General features: G+C 48.4%; 1 protein-coding gene across 1 annotated transcript in view; it reads right to left on the bottom strand.

Annotated features, from left to right (window-relative positions):
- gch2 (GTP cyclohydrolase 2) overlaps window positions 1-24,260 on the bottom strand; it is a 64,875-nt gene that overhangs the window by 14,948 nt on the left and 25,667 nt on the right. Inside the window, exons 3-4 of the mRNA XM_072510603.1 lie at window positions 14,362-14,417; window positions 5,113-5,144 (exon numbers count right to left, since the gene is read on the bottom strand). Of these exons, the coding sequence (XP_072366704.1) occupies window positions 5,113-5,144; window positions 14,362-14,417 (88 nt within the window). The remainder of the gene's footprint in view (window positions 1-5,112; window positions 5,145-14,361; window positions 14,418-24,260) is intronic.

Genomic DNA, 24,260 nt, shown 5'->3' with positions numbered 1-24,260 from the left:
CATGGCCAATCCATCTAACCTGCACATCTTTGGACTGTGGGAGGAAACCGGAGCACCCGGAGGAAACCCACGCAGACACAGGGAGGATGTGCAGACTCTGCACAGACAGTGACCCAAGCCGGAATCGAACCTGGGACCCTGGAGCTGTGAAGCAATTGTGCTATCCACAATGCTACCGTGCTGCCCTTAAGAACAAATAAATCTACACTATATAATTTTACCGTAATCCATGTACCTATCCAATAGCTGCTTGAAGGTCCCTAATGTTTCCGACTCAACTACTTCCACAGGCAGTGCATTCCATGCCCCCACTACTCTCTGGGTAAAGAACCCACCTCTGACATCCCCCCTATATCTTCCACCATTCACCTTAAATTTATGACCCCTTGTAATGGTTTGTTCCACCCGGGGAAAAAGTCTCTGACTGTTTACTCTATCTATTCCCCTGATCATCTGATAAACCTCTATCAAGTCGCCCCTCATCCTTCTCCGTTCTAATGAGAAAAGGCCTAGCATCCTCAACCTTTCCTCGTAAGACCTACTCTCCATTCCAAGCAACATCCTGGTAAATCTCCTTTGCACCTTTTCCAAAGCTTCCACATCCTTCCTAAAATGAGGCGACCAGAACTGTACACAGTACTCCAAATGTGGCCTTACCAAAGTTTTGTACAGCTGCATCATCACCTCACGGCTCTGAAATTCAATCCCTCTGTTAATGAACGCTAGCACACCATAGGCCTTCTTCACAGCTCTATCCACTTGAATGGCAACTTTCAAAGATGTATGAACATAGACTCCAAGATCTCTCTGCTCCTCCACATTGCCAAGAGCTCTACTGTTAACCCTGTATTCCGCATTCATATTTGTCCTTCCAAAATGGACAACCTCACACTTTTCAGGGTTAAACTCCATCTGCCACTTCTCAGCCCAGCTCTGCATCCTATCTATGTCTCTTTGCAGCCGACAACAGGCCTCCTCACTATCCACAACTCCACCAATCTTCGTATCATCTGCAAATTTCCTGACCCACCCTTCAACTCCCTCATCCAAGTCATTAATGAAAATCACAAACAGCAGAGGACCCAGAACTGATCCCTGCGGTACGCCACTGGTAACTGGGATCCAGGCTGAATATTTGCCATCCACCACCACTCTCTGACTTCTATCGCTTAGCCAGTTTGTTATCCAACTGGCCAAATTTCCCACTATCCCATGCCTCCTTACTTTCTGCAGACGCCTACCATGGGGAACCTTATGAAATGCCTTACTAAAATCCATCCACTGCTTTACCTTCATCCACATGCTTGGTCACCTCTTCAAAGAATTCAATAAGACTTGTAAGGCAAGACCTACCCCTCACAAATCCATGCTGACTATCCCTAATCAAACAGTGTCTTTCCAGATGCTCAGAAATCCTATCCTTCAGTACTCTTTCCATGACTTTGCCTACCACCGAAGTAAGACTAACTGGCCTGTAATTCCCAGGGTTATCCCTAGTCCCTTTTTTGAACAGGGGCACGACATTCGCTACTCTCCAATCCCCTGGTACCACCTCTGTTGACAGTGAGGACGAAAAGATCATTGCCAACGGCTCTGCAATTTCATCTCTTGCTTCCCATAGAATCCTTGGATATATCCCGTCAGGCCCGGGGGACTTGTCTTTCCTCAGGTTTTTCAAAATGCCCAACACATCTTCCTTCCTAACAAGTATTTCCTCGAGCTTACCAGTCTGCTTCACACTGTCCTCTCCAACAATATGGCCCCTCTCATTTGTAAATACAGAAGAAAAGTACTCGTTCAAGACCTCTCCTATCTCTTCAGACTCAATACACAATCTCCCGCTGCTGTCCTTGATCGGACCTACCCTCGCTCTAGTCATTCTCATATTTCTCTCATATGTGTAAAAGGCCTTGGGGCTTTCCTTGATCCTACCCGCCAAAGATTGTTCATGCCCTCTCTTAGCTCTCCTAATCCCTTTCTTCAGTTCCCTCCTGGCTATCTTGTATCCCTCCAACGCCCTGTCTGAACCTTGTTTCCTCAGCCTTACATAAGTCTCCTTTTTCCCCTTAACAAGACATTCAACCTCTCTTGTCAACCATGGTTCCCTCACTGGACCATCTCTTCCTGCCTGACAGGGACATACATATCAAGGACACGTAGTACCTGTTCCTTGAACAAGTTCCACATTGCATTTGTGTCCTTCCCTGGCAGCCTATTTTCCCAACTTATGCACTTCAATTCTTGTCTGACAACATCGTATTTACCCTTCCCTCAATTGTAAACCTTGCCCTGTTGCACGCACCTATCCCTCTCCATTACTTAAGTGAAAGTCACAGAATTGTGGTCACTATCTCCAAAATGCTCCCCCACTAACAAATCTATCACTTGCCCTGGTTCATTACCAAGTACTAAATCCAATATTGCCCCTCCTCTGGTCAGACAATCTACATACTGTGTTAGAAAAGCTTCCTGGACACACTGCACAAACACCACCCCATCCAAACTATTTGATCTAAAGAGTTTCCACTCAATGTTTGGGAAGTTAAAGTCACCCATGACTACTACTCTGTGACTTCTGCACCTTTCCAAAATCTCTTTCCCAATCTGTTCCTCCACATCTCTGCTACTATTGGGGGGCCTATAGAAAACTCCTAACAAGGTGACTGCTCCTTTCCTATTTCTGACTTCAACCCATACTACCTCAGTAGGCTGATACTCCTCGAACTGCCTTTCTGCATCTGTTATACTATCTCTAATTAACAATGCCGCCCCCCACCTCTTTTACCACCCTCCCTAACCTTATTGAAACATCGATAACCAGGGACCTCCAACAACCATTTCTGCCCCTCTTCTATCCAAGTTTCCGTGCTGGCCACCACGTCGTAGTTCCAAGTACCGATCCATGCCTTAAGTTCACCCACCTTATTCCTGATGCTTCTTGCGTTGAAGTATACACACTTCAACCCATCTCCGTGCCTGCAAGTACTCTCCTTTGTCAGTGTTCCCTTCCCCACTGCCTCATTACACGCTTTGGCGTCCTGAATATTGGCTACCTTAGTTGCTGGACTACAAATCCGGTTCCCATTAGTTTAAACCCTCCCGAAGAGTACTAGAAAACCTCCCTCCCAGGATATTGGTGGCCCTCTGGTTCAGATGCAACCCGTCCTGCTTGTACAGGTCCCACCTTCCCCAGAATGCGCTCCAATTATCCAAATACCTGAAGCCCTCCCTCCTACACCATTCCTGCAGCCATGTGTTCAGCTGCACTCTCCCTATTCCTAGCCTCGCTATCACGTGGCACCGGCAGCAAACCAGAGGTGACAACTCTGTCTGTCCTGGCTTTTAACTTCCAGCCTAACTCCCTAAACTCGTTTATTACCTCGACACCCCTTTTGCTACCTACTTCGTTGGTACCAATCTGCACCACGACTGCTCGCCCTCCCCCTTAAGGATCCTGAAGACACGATCCGAGACATCCCTGGCCCTGGCACCCGGGAGGCAACATACCTTCCGGGAGTCTCGCTCGCGACCACAGCATCTCCTATCTATTCCCCTAACCATTGAATCTCCTACAACTATTGCTTTTCTATTCTCCCCCCTTCCCTTCTGAGCCCCAGAGCCAGACTCAGTGCCAGAGACCTGGCCTCTAGGGCCTTCCCCTGGTAGGTCATCCCCCCCAACAGCATCCAAAACGGTATACTTGTTTTGAAGGGGAAAGGCCACGAGGGATCCCTGCACTGTCTGCCTGTTTGTTTCTTTTCCCCTGACTGTAACCCAGCTATTCTTGTCCTGTACCTTGGGTATGGTTACCTCCCTGTAACTCTTCTCTATCACCCCCTCTGCCTCCCGGATGATCCGAAGTTCATCTAGCTTCAGCTCCAGTTCCCTAACACGGTCTTAGAGGAGCTGGAGTTGGGTGCACTTCCCGCAGGTATAGTCAGCGGGGACACCGATGGTATCCCTCACCACCCACATCTACAGGAGGAGCATGCAACTGGCCTAGCCTCCATCCCCTCTTACCTTACAGAATATAGCTGCCCTGTGGACCAACTGGATCTCCGCCCTCCGACTCTGCTCACAGTCAGCTGCACTCTCTGTAAACTCCTGGCTCTCTTCTCACCCTTTGCGGAAATGTAGGAAACAAAATGAAAGGAGCACCTTACTCCCTCCTCACCTAACTCCCTCAGTCACTAAACTCTCACTATAGCACTCAAATGCACCAAATTCAGCACTCCCTCAGTCACCAAACTCTCACTATAGCACTCAAATACACCAAATTCAGCACTCAGTGCAAACAAAGTCTGCACTGTAGGGGATCACTTTTAGACTGTGAATCTAGCCTCTGAAAACTGGCCTAATCCAATTAACTAATTAACAAGCTCCAGCTGCAAGTACCTACAAGTAGAAGCTTTGTTTAAAGCTGATTGAAAATTCACCTTCTTCTAAACCAAACAGCAACTTTTAAGTTAATTAACTAAATAAAAGAAAGACTAGACTTTAGATAAAAATGAAGCCTTATACTCCCTCAGTCACCAAACTCTCACTATAGCACTCAAATGCACCAAATTCAGCACTCAGTGCAAAATTCTATGATAATTCAGGATTCTTCTAGGGTGCCTGTCATTGCATCCAAACTTGAAAGTCTAGTAGAGGTGAAGTGGCTCAGGGCAGTTGTGGGTTTCATCCCCATTTCCCTTCCCCACCACAAACTCCAGAATCAGAAACAGGATTATGCTGCCTCGGGGACTACGTGAAAAGTGTTTTTTTAAAATAGATTATTTTATGAGTATTCCAATACAGATCATTGTCTAAATCACTGGAAAGCCCTAACATCTACTGCTTGGTTTGCCAGTATGCCTGGTCTTGTGCGAACCATGACACCAGTAGAAAGGAAAACTGAGTGGATACAGGATGGGCACCCAATCTGCAACTTTTATCCAAAGCGATCCCATATCTGTTGTAAGCAAGGTTTAGATTATACAAACTTAAAGGTTGGCCACCATTTTGAAATGAGGTAATGCCTTTTATTAAGAGAGAATCAAAAGGCAGTAATGCATAAAGGTCACCTACATAAGGAAATAAAAATACAAATTGTATTTGAACTAATAGTACCTTGAAGTCTTCTACTGTAGATTTCAACAATCCTGGAAAACAAAAAAATTTATGGTCAATATTTTAGTTGCAGTCCTGCTGTGCAGCTTTAACTTTCAGGAAGATATTCATAATTCTATAAAGAAAATGTAAAAAGGTGACTCTTTCTAAACTTAAAAGCCCGAAAAGCAGTCGGGCACCGTGGGCGATTGTGGGCAGGATCACTTTTTGGCATATCTGCATATTAGAGCGAGACAGATAGCCTCACCCTAATAAGCAACTTCTCGAGGAACCCAAGGCGTTGGGATATATCCCTTTTCGCCTTGGAGACCTTGGGTGAGCGCCGTTCAGTACGGGTCTTCACAAATGGGGATCAGATGGAACGGCACTCATGGCGGTCTCCCAGGGTATCGGAGTACCCTGGCATGGCTGGTGCCACCTGGGTGCCAGTCTGATGCTGCCGAGGTGCTGGCTTGGCACTGGCAGGGGCATTGCCAAGGTGCCAAGCAGGCAATTTTCACATGGCTACGATCGGGCTAGGGGTATCCTGCCTCAGTGCAGAAAACAGGGTTATGTGCAGTCTCGGTCATGTGTTCCCCGCTGAGGCTTCCTATCTAACTCGACTGATATTAGATAGCGTTGTGTTTATCGGCACTTTGAGCGGCGGGAAACACATAGCTAAACGCGTTCGCTGTGGACTTTGTCCCCATTTAGTTGTATCAAATACAGTTATAAAACATTAAATGTAGTGTGTTCTGATCGGAAGTTAAAAGTTCACCTGCAATCATAGGGGCTGTTTAGCACAAGGCTAAATCACTGGCTTTGAAAGCAGACCAAGGCAGGCCAGCGAGCACGGTTCAATTCCTGTACCAGCCTCCCTGAAACAGGTGCTGGAATGTGGCGACTAGGGGGCTTTTCACAGTAACATCATTTGAAGCCCACTTGTGACAATAAGCGATTTTCATTTCATTTTAGTAAGTTCTCACCAAGAAGTTGAAAAATACACTGAAAAAATGATAGGAAATTTGTATTCTTAAATTACATGTTATTTATAGGTCTTGTTCTTTCCCATTTTTTTGGTAACTCAACAAAAACATCTGTTAGTAGGTCAAGTACAAAAAATACTAAAACACAATGCGAAGGATATTTTTCAGCTTCATCAATAAAAACCCTTGACAAAAACATTCATACTCTAGTAAGTGTAGTTTTCATTATAAATGTCCGTATTGTGTAATGTACTGACCCATTGATGATTCAATACCCAGTTAAAAGAGTTTATGTGGAAGTCTATTTGAGCAATTTACAAATAGGTTTCCATTCAAAATGTGAAAATCCAAGCCTCAAACAATTTCCTAAACAGCACGAAAAGAATTAGAAAGGGTGGGATATTCCAGCCCTGTGGCGTATTTTCCAGTGGTGGTGGTGGCCTGCCATTGGCCAGTGGTAATGTCCAAGGGGCTTTGCATGCCCCACACCCTCTGCCGCTGGGGAAGGCGCTACGGTGAGGGGTCACCATTGGCGGGACTGGAAGATCCCACCAGCGGAAACAGCCGGAAAGTTTCAGTCAAAGTGTGCCGCATATCATAGTATATAAGCCAACCGGATGTACAGGTCAGCCTGGGTGTCAATATGAATGTTTAGGTCCATACTTGACTAACTGGACCTACCTGGATTATATCAGTTTTGAAAGCATGTTTTTAAAAAATATCAAAATGCTGTATGACTGTAAGAAGTCAATCATACAATGGGAGAACATCACAGTTTTGTGAAAAGATGTTTTGCAACTTTACCATTTAATGAAAACAAATGTTGTGAATTTACAGTAAAATGTACTTCAATCTTTTCATCCTGGTTATTAACATTTTGCATACCGTTTTATGTGAACTGTAAGATAGTCCAGTGGAGAAACCTCTACTGGTGGCCGTTCTATATTTTATCACATTGGCTCGGGGGATTGCCATAACCTGTGGTAGATTTGCCGGGATCTTGCTATTCATTGAAACTCGAGGGCTGGTGGACAGTAAGAGCATCTTAAAATGACTGGAGTTGGCTCGCAGTGTCCATTGAAAAACTTTTAAAGTCACATTTATAAGTGAATAAGGTTGGGGCAGCATGGTGGCGCAGTGGGTTAGCCCTGTTGCCTCACGGCGCCGAGGTCCCAGGTTCGATCCCGGCTCTGGGTCACTGTCGGTGTGGAGTTTGCACATTCTCCCTGTGTTTGCGTGAGTTTCGCCCCCACAACCCAAAGATGTCCAAGCTAGGTGGATTGAACACGCTAAATTGCCCCTTAATTGGAAAAAAATGAATTGAGTACACTAAATTTTTTTTAAAGAATTTTTTTAAAAAAAGAATAATGTTTATGTTAGCTGGTTTAGCACACTGGGCTAAATAGCTGGCTTTTAAAGCAGACCAAAGCAGGCCAGCAGCACGGTTCAATTCCCGTACCGGCCTCCCCGAACAGGCACCGGAATGTGGCGACTAGGGGCTTTCCACAGTAACTTCATTGAAGCCTACTTGTGACAATAAGCGATTTTCATTTCAATTCATTTGAAAGCAGGAACATTTGAGTTTTTATAGTTACATGTGCATCAAATACAAATCAATGGTTGTTTTTTATTGGTATCATGGAAAAAGATCACATTTTTGCAGTATAATTTAATATATTTTTACTATATCTTAATCTCTTGTTCCTTTGTTGGGTGCAATTAGATGGGCAGAAAGTGGTTTATTTTATTTTCTATCGGCATATATGTCGATTGCAAGGCACCACAACAAACTGGATTTATCAAAGAAAATAATCTGTCTCCCCAAAAGGATTAAAGTTTGGCTTTTTCAATTCCCAGTATACAGTTTTTCACTGCCTCGTAATGGAGATGAGATAGAGTATTTACATTCCTTTTTGTTGCTTGGCCGGGCACATTTTTATTCAATGTATAAGTCGGAGCCCAGTTTTGGAATGAGTTTTCAAAGCTGCACATGTGCGAAAAACATGGCTGATGACACTGTGACAGAACCCCATCACAGAGCTCCATGAGAGATGCAACTGTTACCGTTTGATGACCAAGGCAATAATTGAACAGGCTTTATTGCTTTGCTTAAAATGCTGATCCAGAACATTGAACATTCTTGGGGCATCTTCCGGTAAGGCCCTTCAAGTGTGTCAGGCACAGTGGTGATATGTTGCACTCAGCACAACCTGGCGTTACAGAGGGAAATGGACCTGGTGCTAGAGGATGGTGCTGACTGCCCATCAACCTTGGAGGAATAGGAGGAGAAAAATGACGATTGGCGGGCAGAGTATGCCATCCAGAGATCCCACTATTACCTGTGCATGCGAGGGAAGACTGGAAAGTTCTTACCAGGCAAGATTCACATACATGCGGTTGGAGAGCTGGAGAGAGCTCTGTGTCAACTCTGTTGGTAAGGGCGCACAGAATTAAGTGTGGATCAGGAACTTAAGTGGCCATCACAGAGTCTTCTCTGGGATTATCAACCTCGGGGATGTGGCAATCTCACCCACTAAGAGCTGAAGGCCAGTCAGAGGCTGGCACCCCTCCTTTGCAGGAAGTGGCACTGGAAGCAGCGGTACCTGCAGCCATTGTACCGAACTGAGGCCCAGCATCAATGAGGGGCCCAAGATCATTGGTGAGTGAAGGGTGGGGGTGGTGGGGCGGGGTCATGGGAGGGTGGGAGATGGGCAGGGTGGAGGCAAGGGCAGCAAGATGGCTTTCTGCAAACTAGGAAGCTATGAAATGTTGGAATTTTGAAGAACACATCAAGAAACCCAAGCATCCAGCAGCAGGTTGGTTATGTGCAATGAAAGAATAATCCCTCAGGGGCACTGCTTTGTGTGTTCAAAATGGCAATGTGACAATTCCTGTTTGCATTGGCAGAAAAGTATACCCTGCCAAAATTTGGGTGCATATAAGCAAAGCATGGGAAGAACAACATTGTGAATGCTCAGTGATGTTTAACAGCGTGAGAGCAAATTCTGTGTGACCGGCGTAATGTGCCCAAATTCTTGGTATTGTAAAAATAACTGACTTTCTTCCATGACAGACATTATTCAACTGTTAAAAACCTTCTCCTCAGCTGTTCTCACATCCTTCGGTTGTTGGAACACAGCATAGTCTCTGTCCACTTGTCACTTTGTACCAAGGAAGGTAAATGGAAATCCAAAGGAAAGTGTGTCCCAACTCCCAGAAAGGGTAACTCTTACAGAACATCCTGCAGAAGTGCTTCCAAAACAACTTTAAAAAAAGGTGTTGCTGTGCATTCTTAATCAATCATCTCCAGATTGGGGGAAAAAAAGTAAGGAGTCCTTTTAGATGCAGTTCAGTCTCAAAGATCTGCGGCCGTGTGATATGTTCCATTTACTGCTGACAGCAAACTCTTACTGACTGGAACAATCTGGATCAACTTAATAAAGCTGACCTTTCAAAAGGTTGACTGACCTCAATGACAGAACTTGACTGTAAACTTGAAAAAGCTTATTATTAAAACTCTGATCTATATAAAGTACTTTACCAGTTGACTGTGATTATCTGCTTTTAGTTTCTGGAATTTATTGACCCCCAACAAGGTTGTTCATTCGGCAAAAATATGTTTGGCTTGTGATTTGTGTTGCACTGGGTAACATGTGAAGTAGTCTGCAGCTTGCTTTGCAAAAGTTTAGAAAATCGACCGATGGTCATATATTAACAATATGATTTTGTTTCATAGCACAATGATACAGCTTCTTAGATCATCAATTGATAGTATCAGGGTGGTAGGAGATCCCTCCATTTCCATTGGTGATCCCAGCTATTTCATTGTAGGCAGAAAGCAATTTCTTCCCACAGGAATGAAAGGAACATCAGAGAGAGCAATACCTCCTGACAGTCCTAACAATTGGACTGGCATCACTGTTAAGGCTGTCTGGCCAGGCTTTTTATGCTTAGGAAGGTGCATGAGGCTGGAAGCTAAAAGACAAGTTTTACTGCAGCAGAAGACACCATAAATTTCCCTTGGTGAGCTAGGGTGAGCTACCTTCTTTTCACTTCCAGGCTGTAGCCAGTCCTGAGAAGCCCCTTTTACAAATTCAGTCAGAAGCATCATTTGAACAAAACCCCAACTCCAAGCCTCAGTGTGTGGCCTCCGAGCTGAGCAGAAAAAAAATCAAATCAATAATTAATTTGCTCAACTATTGGGAACCTGGGGCGGGATTCTCCACAATCGGCGCGATGTCCGCCGACCGGCGCCCAAAACGGCGCAAATCAGTCCAGCATCGCACCGCCCCAAAGGTGCGGAATTCTCTGCATTTTGAGGGGCCGAGCCCTCACCTTGAGGGGCTAGGCCCGCACCGGACTGATTTCTGCCCCGCCAGCTGGCAGGAAAGGCCTTTGGTGCCCTGCCAGCTGGCGCGGAAATGACTTTGCCGTGCGGTGCATGCGCGGGAGCGTCAGCGGCCGCTCACGGCATCCCCGCGCATGCGCAGTGGAGGGGGTCTCTTCTGCCTCCGCCATAGTGGAGACCATGGCGAAGGCGGAAGGAAAAGAGTGCCCCCACGGCACAGGCCCGCCCGCGGAATGGTGGGCCCCGATCGCGGGCCAGGCCACCGTGGGGGCACCCCACGGGTCCAGATCGCCCCGCGCCCCCCCCCCTCAGGACCCCGGAGCCAGCCCGAGCTGCCTTGTCCCATCGGTAAGAGAGGTGGTTTGATTCTCACCGGCGGGACAGGCATTCCAGCAGCGGGACTTCGGCCCATCGCGGGCCGGAGAATCGCCTGGGGGGGGGGCGCCAACCGGAGTGGCACGATTCCCACCCCTGCCGAATATCCGGTGCCGGAGAATTCGGCAACCGGCGGGGGCGGGATTCACGCCAGCCCCCGGCGATTTCTCCGACCCGGCTGGGGGTCGGAGAATCCCGCCCCTTACGTCCATCCGATTCCTCTTAAACAGCAAGCCTGCGCTTCATTTAAACACTTGGTTACTTGCATCACTACATCGCTGATTAAATCAAGTTGGCAGCCAGCCGACCCATGCAGCCTTTGTTGAAAATTCCCTCTTCCCGAAGAGTTGCAATGAATGGTGATACATCTCAGAAACAAATTCTTTAAAGCTGTACCCATGCTTTCAAAATCTTCAACATTGATCACAATTCCACACCAGCAACAAAAATGAAGTATTCTGAAGGAAAGGATTTTTAAGATAGCATTGCTTCGGGTGTAACTGAAAAATCAGAAGCAGCAACAAGTAAGCACACATCTTTACTTAAGTGGGCCAATTGCAGATGAGATAATCACACGACAAGATACTGATAATTCATCAGTCAAATTTGAGGAGGTTTTAAAATCCTTTGACATTTATTTCAGATTGAGATCCAACAAATTATTGGAAAGAGCTAAATTCAATAAAAGAGCCTGGGGAACCTGACAAATCTTTATATATGATCACTACAAGATGGCAAAGGGATATGAATATGGAGACTTAAAGGCTGAGCTCATCCACACCAGAACCATGGTGGGTTTTACAGCTATTCACTTTCTGACCTCGTGCAGGCTGAAGATAATCTTACCCAGACAAGGCATTCTAGCTAGTTAGACTGTCTGAGGTACGTGAGTAACTCAGGCCTATCCTAAGGGGAGAAAATACAACAACATGTGGCAGAGGCCAACCCTCATTCTAACTTGACAGGGCACAAAGACGCGGGGATAATCGGAGAGCAATTCTTGAACTGCCCAGCCCAGCATTGTGGTGTGAAGCACCCTCACAGGAGAGATCAGAGTCCTGCCAGGGTAGCCCAATGCTTCCACTGCACTAGATGGGGACACTTTGGTAAACTATGCAAGTCAAAACTCCAGCACAGATAGCCCTACAGTAATGCATGACGTTGAGAGCAAAAATCCAGATGGCACATAGCTATGCTTCTTGTGTGAAATGCAGTTCTTCATTTTGGAATGCTGATATCCTGGTCATGTAACAAATTTTAAATTAGATGACCAGGATATCAGTGCTGCAGTCCTGTCAGACAAGGAACCATGACTGAAAGGCCTCTGGCTTCAAACAATGGGCACTCCAATTTATAGCACAGGGGGAGCCCAACACATGGTCTTGATCCTCAAATCAATGAGGTATGGCCGCAAACAGATCTTTGAGCTGATATACATAATCTGTGACCACCCTTTCTCTCTCCTGAGCAGGGATATCTGCAAAGTCCTGGGTCCACGGTAGCACAGTGGTTAGCACTGTTGCTTCACAGCGCCAGGGTCCCAGTTCGATTCCTGGCTTGGGTCACTGTCTGCGTAGCATCTGCACGTTCTCCCTGTGTCTGCTTGGGTTTCCTCCGGGTGCTCCGGTTTCTTCCCACAAGTCCTGAAAGACCTCCTGTTAGGTAATTTGAACATTCTGAATTCTCCCTCCGTGTACCCGAACAGGCCCCAGAATGTGGTGACTAGGGTCTTTTCACAGTAACTTCATTGCAGTGTTAATGTAAACCTACTTGTGACAATAAAGATTGCATAAACAACAGTGGAGGATATAAAGCCAGCCACAACAGCACAACCCTGAGTACTCAAAAACTAATGAGTATTCAAATTTGGGTTTCATCTTCAATCTCTCTTCTCTCTTTGTGGAGCTGGTTTGCCCATTATCATTCCAGGTCCAGGCAAGTTCCCAACGGTCTGATCAACCTACTGCCCAAAAGTGGCAACCTCTGGTGAGAGTAGTACCAGAAATGGATCAGCATTCCGAGAAGATTCTACCTCTGACTACGACAGTACATCACAGCACATCAACTGCCATGCGCACATTGCAACTTCCAGTCAGCATGACATAACCAGAAGGGTAGCACAGTGGTTAGCACTGTTGCTTCACAGCTCCAGGGTCCCAAGTTCGATTCCCGGCTTGGGGAACTATCTGTGAGGAGTCTGCACGTTCTCCCAGTGTCTGCCTGGGTTTCCTCTGGGTGCTCCGGTTTCCTCTCACAGTCCAAATATATGGAGGTTAGGTGGATTGGCCATGATAAATTGCCCCTTAGTGTCCAAAAAGGTTAGGTTAGGTCACTGCGTTGCGGGGATGGAGGTCTGGGCTTAAGTGGGCTGCTCGTTCCAAGAGCCGGTGCAGACCCGATGGGCCGAATGGCCTCCTTCTGCACTGTAAATTCTTTGATTGTATAACCATAAGGGATGATGGAACTTGGCTGAAGTCTGTCACCATCGACAACAAAACACAGGTGGGCATACTACTCAGCCTTCTGCTCACCCCAGGAAAGCTTGTCCTTTGACTCAGAGACTTCCAGATTGTCCACAAAGAAAAAGGAAAAGCACCGCCAAGGAGAAGAATACCATCTTCATCCACCCCGCAAAACACAGTCAAGAGGAACAGAACCATGCATCGGCTAACAGCCAGGCCGAGCAGGCATGGCTCAACGTAAAGCAATGGGAGGAAAATAATGAAAATGTACCCAAATGTCAGCCCAACCGCCACCTCCAAGCCAACAAGAAGAATCAGAGTCAACACAGCCTCCCCCTCTCCCGACTGATTGCCAAATGAGATGTGGTACAAGGCCTCCAGACCATCTGAATCTCAAACCTCAGGAACTTGAAGTGGAGAGACGGGGTTGGGAGAATGCTGTTGATGCTCGTACTATAACAGCAAAAATGTTGGAATAGCATGGAAGTTGTAAGACTAAGGTAATTGCATAAGACAAGTAACAATGTAAGACTTGAAGTAAACCAAACCCATGGGCTAAAGACTTGAGGGTGGGGGTGGTAGTCGAAGTGTCTGGTTCATATAGGGTTAATGTGGGACTCAGTACATTACTGCCTTCAGTGATGTAAGAAGTCACATGACCTAGAGCCACTGTGCTGTTGGCCAGAGACATGACAAGACCTGGGATGGAGATAGCTCCATACCTGTACCCTTTAGTATAGTTGTATATAGTTACTTGTGGGCAGGACTGGATATCCCTGCCAAAAGTCAATGGTCATTTTGCTAGGTCATCAAATTTTCCATCCCAACCAGTGACGGGTCCAGTCAAGGCTTGCTGTTAACAGACCATACAGAAGACTACAAAGCCTTTAACAGACATGATCTGAAACTGATACCATCTCAACAATTTTACTTTAATTAACACCCTTTGTAATGTTAATATTTCCATATTGATAGCCATAAACTGCCCCTTAACTGAACTAGCTTTGCATCTGTTATGAAATACCTGATCTTCTCATCAAATGTGAAATACCTGATCTTCTCATCAAATATAAAAGAAAATGTTTGACGCTTTACCCACCTTGCTAGTTTGCTTAGTCCAACTACCTTTTTATTCGGTAGGTAACCTATGTGCACCTGCAATGAGAAATAAATATGGTAAGAATAAAAATGACTTTGTCCTCAGCTGACTTAGAGTACACTTCCCATGGGGGATAGCATTAGGTCTGTAAAAACTTGGATTTGTTTGGGAGGACGACAAGGATGCAATCTTCCCAAAAGGGAACAAAGTCTCCGAGCGAGCGCGTTTAGCCGCACGTTTCTCAGCACTCGTAGTGCCAATAAACACTTGGCTATTCAACGTTACTCCCTTTCAATAAGGGAAAATGGGGAACGCACGTACGAGGCCGCACATAGCTCAGCTGGCAGGAACTCCCCGTTGTAGCAAGAGATTGGGACGCCATTTTTAAAATTCCCCCGTTGTGGAAGGAGAATTTCCAAGGCCCACCAAAAAATACCCAATCTCCCCACAGCCCGAACGCAACATGGGAGGGTCCCCTGGGCACCACCCTGCCCGAAGGGCATGAAGCTGGTGGCCACCGATCCCCTTGGCGACCTCCAGGAGTGCCATTCCGTCTGGTCCCCGTTTGTGGGGACCAGTACCAAACGCCGCCCGCCTGAGGTCCCCGGGGCGAAGGGATTGAATCTCAAAGCCTCAGGTACCTCAGGAATCTGCACATTAGAGTGAGGCTGATTGCTAAGAAGTGACCCCGCCCATTGTGGGCGGGATTCTCCTTGCAACATCTCATGAGATTGCGTTGAATCTCGTGAGATGTTGCTGGGTGGATCCTGGGAGTGGGGTCTCCTGGCTTTCACCGGCCACGCTGCACCGCAGCGAGATGCTTTTCCAGCACACCATAGCCGGAAGATTGCGCCCGAAATGAAGAAACGCCTGCTGAATGCAAAACATAACAATGCTGGAATAGCTGGTAAAAGTTGCCATTGAATGATCAGGCACTTGTAGTAAAGGTACTGGTGTTGCTATAGCAATCAATGTGTGCTGCAGATCATGAATTATAATTTTAGTGGACTGATGGCCAGATGTTCCCAAAAAGGTCAGCCATTTTAAGCGTATTTCTGCACTTCATTTTTTTACCTCTGTGCCTATTGAGATTCATTTGTAACAATGTATTTATTATTTTTCCATGGGATGTGGGTGTCGCTGGCAAGGCCAGGATTTGTTACCCCGTCCCCAATTTCCCTTGAAATTAGTGGCTTGCTCAGTCATTTGACAGTTGAAAGTCAACCACATTGCTGTGGGCCTGAATTCACACGTAGGCTGGACCAGGTAAGGACGACAGATTTCCTTCCCTAAAGGACATTAGTGAACCAGATGGGTTTTTACAACTATTGATTATAGCTTCTGTTATGTTCTGCACTCTAAGGACTAAAGAACATGCAGTTGTAGCACATGGGGTTGAATGCAAATAGCAACGTAGGTTTACTGAATAACTGTTAACTCGACAAAGGCTTAATCTAGACGGAGGCAACGCTGGCAAAGCAGCCGATGATGTGACAAACTACATACGTGACTGGAATCTGACCACGCAACAACAACCCCAAATGTATACATCATTCCCACTTTACAGCTGAGGTCCCATTGCAACAATTAACCATCGCACATTTGCATAATCATCAAAACATACATACAAGGGCAGACAATGAATCATTACACCATAATAATAGTTAATAAGAAAGATGATCTGGTCGGCGTCAATTCCGCATTGGTTGCCTATTCACTTCAGGGATTTGGTTGTTCTTGAACTTTGAGGTACTCTCCAGATATTCAGAAGTCTCTACCCTGGAAGGCATTAGAGCCTCTTTTGCAGAAGGAAGGCTAGTAGCAGCAAGGGGTTCTTCAGCAATCTCAGTTTCTGCTGATTGACCAGAAGTCGCGGTCATAGGAGGTGGGCTGGAATTCTCCCGCAGTTTGCTGGCAACGGGACTCACTGGTCCCACCGGCGCACCAACCCCCGCCCATGGGTTTCCCGGCAAAGTGAGGTGGTTTCAATGGGAATTCCCATTGACAGTTGCAAAGCAACTGCTAGCAAATGGCATGCTGGCTCCCGCAGCTGAGAAGCACACGTTTGGGAGGCTGGGGAATCCCACATTGGTAGTATGGGTGGAGTTTTCTCTCCGGATGTGGCGGCAGAGAGCAGGTCACGCGCCCAGTACGCTGACGTCTATGCTCTGGGTGCGAGAGAGATTCCTCCATTTTGCAGCTGCCTGCAATGCTGGTGTAAGCTCCAGAGCCTCTGATGAACAACCCATGAAGAAGCTGAAATCAGGTACTGAGCAGTGTAAATATGATTTCTTGAGGTATGGGTTTATTAATTATGCCACTGCAAATTATGATGTAAAGCTCATGTGTGTTATATGCAGGGAAGTACTGGCAAAAGAAAATTTGAAACCCACAAAACTTCAAAGGCATTTAAAGACTAAGCATTTAAAGACTTCCCGTAACAGCCTCCCTGAACAGGTGCCAGAATGTGGCGACTAGGGGCTTTTCACAGTAACTTCATTTGAAGCCTACTTGTGACAATAAGCGATTTTCCTTTCATTTCATTTCATTCAGCATGGCGAGTTTGACAAAAAAACCTTGATTTCTTTCAACGGAGGGAGTGAGAACTTAAATCATCAGCTGAAGTCCTTAGCAGAAATGTAACATTGAATCACAAAGCAAGTGAGATTGTGAGGACCAAGCAGGCTCACCTGTCATATTAAAGGTAAGTGAAAATGATGGGTTGTGAAGTTCGGGCGATGTGGGTCGCAAAGGTCGTTTGGCATGAGTTGCGATGATTGGCCGGTTGGTTACAATGAGTCACGGGCAAAAAAGTTTGAAAAACACTGTATTACTCCATCGATTCCCATCCCCCTATATATTGTACGGTGTTCAAATATTGGGAAAAATCTTGGAGCTCCCCCCCAATTGTTCAATGGCAGGAGGGGGACATTTAATCATTCATCTGTGGCCTGGGTCCACAGCCTCTAATGGGCGTCATTCCAGCAACAGCCACCAACTCCCCCAGCCACCAACTCCCCCGTGGAAATTGCTGAGGCCTTGACAGAAACTTTTGGATCCTCACTGTCTTCAGATGATGTCCCGGTGGACTGGAGAATATCCAATGTTGCTCCTTTGTTTAAGAAGGGTAGCAAGGATAATCCAGGGAATTACAGGCCGGTGAGCCTTACGTCAATGGGAGGGAAATTACTGGAGAGAATTCTTCGAGACAGGATCTACTCCCATTTGGAAGCAAGTGGACGTAGTAGCGAGAGGCAGCACAGTTTTGTCAAGGGGAGGTTGTGTCTCACTAACTTGATCGAGTTTTTCGTGGAGGTCACAAAGATGATTGATGCAGGTAGGGGAATGGATGTTTATATAGACTTCAGTAAGGCCTTTGACAAGATCATTCATGGCAGACTGGTACAAAAGGTGAAGTCACACGGGGTCAGAGCGGAGCTGGCAAGATGGATACAGAACTGGCTAGGTCATAGAAGGCAGAGAGTAGCAATGGAAGGGTGCTTTTCTAATTGGAGGGCTGTGAACAGTGGTTTTCCGCAGGGTTCAGTGCTGGGACCTTTGCTGTTCATAGTATATATAAATTATTTGGAGGAAAATGTAATTCGTCTGATTAGTAAATTTGCGGACGACGCAAAGGTTGGCGGAATTGCGGATAACGATGAAGACTGTCAGAGGATACAGCAGGATTTAGATTGGAGACTTGGGCGGAGAGATGTCAGATGGAGTTTAATCCGGACAAATGTGAGGTAATGGATTTTGGAAGGTCTAATGCAGGTAGGGAATATACAGTGAATGGTAGAACCCTCAAGAGTATTGACAGTCAGAGAGATCTAGGAGTACAGGTCCACAGGTCACTGAAAGGGCAACACAGGTGGAGAAGGTAGTCAAGAAGGCATACGGCATGCTTACCTTCATTGGCCGGGGCATTGAGTATAGGAATTGGCAAGTCATGTTGCAGCTGTAAAGAACCTTAGTAGGCCACACTTGGAGTATAGTGATCAATTCTGGTCGCCACACTACCAGAAGGATGTGGAATCTTTAGAGAGAGTGCAGGATGTTGCCTGGTATGGAGGGCATTTGCTATGAGGAGAGGTTGAATAAACTTGGTTTGTTCTCACTGGAACGAAGGAGGTTCAGCGGCAACCTGATAGAGGTCTACAAATTGATGAGGGGCATAGACAGATGGATAGTCAGAGACTTTTTCCCAGGGTAGAGGGGTCAATTACTGGAGGGCATAGGTTTAAGGTGCGAGGGGCAAGGTTTAGAGAAGATGTACGAGGCAAGTTTTTTTTTTACACAGGATAGTGGGTGCCTGAAACTCGCTGCCGGAGGCAGGGACGATAGTGACGTTTAAGGGGCATCTTGACAAATACATGAATAGATTGGGAATAGAGGGATACGGACTCCGGAAGTGTCGAAGATTTTAGTTTAGACGGGCAGCATAGTCGGCGCATGTTTGTGCAAAGGAACTACTGGAGGTCCTTGAAGAGGGACATGGAATGTGGAAAATCATTCTTCTACAATTTGTTTCAAAAATCGTTTACGTTATAAAGTGAGGAATCCGTTAATGGAATACTAATTGTATTAAGATTAAGAATATACAGGTGGGGAACATTGATTAAGTATCTGTATTCTGGAACATTGGTTGTTGATTATGGAGGATTTACATTCTTTTCAAAAAAATTTTTTTTTGTTCTCCTTTTTCACATTTTCTGGCAAATTTACACCCAACAATAAACAATAATCAGTAACGAATGTAATGTCAATAACAACGATCCCATTCTCCGACCAAACCCCAGACATTGGCCCGCATGTTAACATAAACAAATGACAAAAAGAAATCACCCAGTCACCATTAACACATACAGTCCCTCTCCCCCCAGCCCTCCCAGCCCCCAACCCCCCTAATGTACAGTTCCCCCTCCTCCCAACCCTCCCAGCCCCCAACCCCGCCTGATGTTCAATGTGATCAAATTCTCGAATGTGCATAATGAATAACGCCCATGAATTGTAGAATCCCTCCATCCAATGATCTAAAGAAATCCATCAAAGATACCAAAAGACAGTACCGGACCAAGCTCGAGACCCAGGCTATCCACACGGACCCCCGCCGTCTATGGCAAGGTCTGCGAGACATAACGGGCTACAAGATGAAGGCATGTAAAATCGGCAGCTCCAACGCACCCCTCCCTGATGAGCTCAACGCATTCTATGCACGCGGATTAACTTTTATCTGAGATCACCACTGCAGACGTCAGAGTAGCCTTCTCGAAGGTCAACCCTCGGAAAGCCACTGGCCCAGATGGGGTACCCGGATGGGTACTCAGGTCTTGCGCGGATCAGCTGGCGGGGGCATTTGCAGATACCTTTAACCTCTCTTTACAACAATCTGAGGTCCCTATCTGCTTCAAGAAGACGACCATCACCCCTGTACCAAAAAAAAGCCAAGCAGCGTGCCTTAATGACTATCGTCCAGTGGCTCTGACATCCATCATCATGAAATGCTTTGAAAGGTTAGTCATGGCACGAATCAACCCCAGCCTCCCGGATTGCCTTGATCCACTACACTATATTTAAGGAAGCTCACCAATGACTCTACTTTCTCAGAAGACTAAGGAAATTTGGCATGTTAGCTACGACCCTCACCAACTTCTACAGATGCAGCATAGAAAGCATTCTTTCTGGTTGTATCACAGCTTGGTATGGATCCTGCTCTGCCCAAGACCGCAGGAAATTACAAAAGGTCGTGAATGTAGCCCAGTCCATCACGCAAACCAGCCTCAAATCCATTGACTATATCTATAATCCCGCTGCCCCAGAAAGGCAGCCAGCATAATTAAGGACCCCATGCACCCCGGACATACTCTCTTCCACCTTCTTCCGTCAGGAAAAAGATACCAAAGTTTGAGGTTACGTACCAACCGACTCAAGAACAGTTTCTCCCTACTGCCATTAGACTTTTGAATGGACCTACCTCGTATTAAGTTGATCTTTTCTCTACACCTTGTTATAACTGTAACATTATATTCTGCAGTCTCTCCTTCCTTCCCTATGTACGGCATGCATAGTTTGTACAGCACGCAAGAAACAATACTTTTCACTGCATACTAATACATGTGACAATAATAAATCAAATCAAAAACGACGACACAGGACACAAGCACACAGGGGACAGACAGGCATGACATGACGCCACAGTACACCAGCACACAGGGGACAGACAGACACGACATGACGCCACAGTACACAAGCACACAGGGGACAGACAGACACGACACGACGACACAGGACACAAGCACGCAGAGGACAGACAGACACAGGACACAAGCACACAGGGGACAGACAGATACGACACAGGACACAAGCACACAGGGGACAGACACGACATGACGCCACAGTACACCAGCACACAGGGGACAGATAGACACGACACGACGACACAGGACACAAGCACACAGGGGACAGACAGATACGACACAACGTTACAGGACACGGGACAGACAGAACCGACACAATGACACAGGACACAAGCACATAGGGGACAGACAGACACGACATGACGCCACAGTACACAAGCACATAGGGGACAGACAGACACGACACAACGACACAGGACACAAGCACATAGGGGACAGACAGATACGACATGACGCCACAGTACACAAGCACACAGGGCACAGACAGACACGACACGATGACACAGGACACAAGCACACAGGGGACAGACATGAAAGAACACAACACCAACACGGAGGGGACAGACAGACAGGACACCGCACCCCAGGGGACCTCCGACCACAGGTCCGATGAAGACACCGAGGTTGCATCACAGCTGTCTCCCACACCATCCGCCACCGCAGAGACTCTCACCTCAGTTGGCCATTTTAGTGATGAGGCTTCTGGGACACAAACTGGTGGGCACCGCACAGCCGCTCCAGTACAACAGATGGAGGTAGGAGCAGCCGAGGGGCCTGACGGTAGGAGGTCAGCCCGGCCGCAGACGGTCCCGAGTTCCTGGAATTCCCTCACCCACTCATAGACCCGATGCAGTCAGGGACCCAGGGACGATTGAAGGGGCTGACGGCCGGTTTCCAGAACCTGCAGACACAGGTGGAGGGGTGCATCCGTGTCCAGGAGCAGGAAATTGTGCCAGTCATGAGTGCCACACAGGCCAATGACGCACGGGTGGCGTCCGCAATGGAGGCAATGGTGGTGACGGTGCTGGGCGTGGGTCTGAGTTTGCAAGGCATGGGGCCTCATGTGCACGAGGCCTCCGCGGCCCAGGACAGGGCTGCCTCTCACAGGCAGCCATGAGCCAGAGCCAGCTGAACATCGCAGAGGCGCTCAACAACCTGGCCCGGTCTCAGCAGGCCATCGCTGAGAGCATCAGCACCATTGCCCGGGTGATGGACGGCGATGTACAGAGCCAGACAGGGATGGCGAACTCCCCGAGCTCCATGGCTGCGAACGTCCAGACCCTGGTCGATACCAGCGTGGGCCTCCAGGACTGGCGGCTCCAGGTGACGGGGGTGCCCCAGGTGCTGGATCCACTCGCAACCCCATCCCATGGAGAGCCCCGGGGGCCACCGGGCACCCCGAGGGAGGAGGAGGTGATGTGGCCCATTCCGGGTCTCCCTGCAGGGGAGGTCCCGGAACTCCGCGCCACCTCGGACTCCCCCCCCCCCCCACCGTCCCTGGTGCATCTGGCGGGCAGTGGCAGAACAGGGTGGCACCGCGCCATCCCAATTGCCCGAGGTGCAGCCGGGCCCACCCCGTCACCTGGGCCGCCCCAGGAAAAGGCCGCCAAAGGAGACCCTAGTTACAGGGCAGGGGTCATAGGAGTCCGCCTCCAGTTCTGCTGTACCATCTGGGGGAACACCTAGACATAGTAATAGGGCCCGTAAGGCCAGAAACGTAGACGCTGATTAAGTTGGCATGGGTGCAGGGCACAGAATAGTTAAATGGGCTTGGGCACATGTACAGGATGTTCGTTATTAAACACCTATGTACGCTGCCTCTGTGCTCTATCCGGTGTGTGAGGGGGTGGGGCGGGGACTGGGTGCCAGTGTGGGTGCGGGGTGCTGCGATGGAATGTTGAACTCCGGTGAGTGTGACATGCGGCCCCCCTCCCCCTCCCCCACGGTTCTCCCACACCAACCCGCTCCCAGCCATACAACAGGGCCATGAGATGTAGTGTCTAGGCCGCACGCAGGGTCCACCCAGGTGGAGGGTCTTGATGTCGCTATTAGTCAGCCAATGTCGAACAGTGCATGGCTCGGAGCCCATCGCTGAGCAGGCTGTTATCATCCTCCATGCCTTGTACCAGACCCGCTTGCACCGTCAACCGTGTGACCCCCATCCCGTTGTACCGCAGGTGATTATGTCATGGAGGGGTGGTATGCATGCGGGTGCTGTGGTGATGGTGGGGGTGAGGGTGGTCAGTGCTGGGGGGAGGTGCCAAACTCTGCTGTCTGTGCCCATGCCCATCAATCCTGCCACCCACCGTGGTCGCTGAAACGTGCGGCTATCAGCGCGTCCTGTGCTTGCTGGCCCAGCCGGGCAGCATCCCGTTGCCGTCCATCCCCCATGTCCCGTGCATCGGCCCCCCCCTCACCATCCCCCTCATCTGGAGAGGAGTGCTCTTCGTCCTGATCCTCTCCCTCCTCCTCCTCCAGCACATCGCCCCTCTGCTGGGCTATGTTGTGCAGGACGCAGCAGACCACAACGATGCGGCCGACCCTCATCGATGGATACTGGAGGGCCTCTCCAGAGCGGTCCAGGCACCTGAAACGCATCTTGAGCAGCCCAAAACACCTCTCGACCACACCCCTGGTCACACTATGGACATCATTGTAGCGGTGCTCCGCGGCAGTCTGTGGCCTCCGTAGAGGCGTCATCATCCACGACCGCAACAGATAACCCCTGTCGCCCAGCAACCAGCCCCGCAGCCGGGGTGGGGGGGGGGGGGTCCCTCGAACATGCCAGGGATGAACGATTGGGCCAATGTAAAAGAGTCATGCACACTACCAGGGTACCTGGCGCAGATGTGCATGATCGTCATCCTGTGGTCACAGACCACCTGCACGTTCATGGAGTACGTACCCTTCCTGTTCATGCACATGGCCCTTTCCTCAGAGTTGGGCCGCATGGCGATGTGCACTCCATCGATCGCACCCTGGACCATAGGTATCCAAGCAAAAGAGGCGAACCCCGCTGCGCGGGCATCCTCGTGGGCGCGGTCCACAGGGAACTGTATGTATCGGTCCGCGCTGTCATACAGCACTTCATTGCTGGCCCGGATGCACCTTTGCATCGATGGCTGCGAGATGCCAGACATGTCCCCACTTGGTGACTGGAACGACCCTGTCGCGAAGAAGTTGAGGGCGACCGTCACCTTGATGACCACCGGGAGGTGGTCCCACGTGGTGCCAGGTGTGCCATAAGGTGGCAGATGTGGTCGACAGTCTCCCGGCTCATCCAGAGTCTCCTTCTGCATGCCCTGTCCGAGAAGTCCTCGAAGGACATGCGGGGCCGGTAAACATGAGGCCTCATCGCACACTTCTGTGGCCGTGGCACACCATCCTCGTGCTGTGGCTCCCGCACTGCTTGGTGCTCCTCTTGCACCTCTCTCGCATGTGGCCCTTCCGCCTGGGCGGCTTGCACATGTCTGACTGCGGCCCACTCCTCTACAGTAGGCTCCGCCATCTCCCTGTCACGCCCCTGCTCCAGCTCCCACTGGGACTCATGCAGACAAGCGGCAGCCAACAACTCTGGAAGATGGCTAAACATTGTACGATGTGCAGGGGGTAGGTGTAGACAAAGTTTCATCATTGGCATATACCCCCACCCCTCCCCCTCCACAGCCAGGTGCCATGGGCTACATGGTTGGACCCAGTTGC

Source organism: Scyliorhinus torazame, chromosome 1 (assembly GCF_047496885.1).
Source record: "Scyliorhinus torazame isolate Kashiwa2021f chromosome 1, sScyTor2.1, whole genome shotgun sequence".
NCBI lineage: Eukaryota > Metazoa > Chordata > Chondrichthyes > Carcharhiniformes > Scyliorhinidae > Scyliorhinus > Scyliorhinus torazame.
Note: the sequence above shows the minus strand (reverse complement) of the source record. Positions and strands in the feature narration are given on the sequence as shown.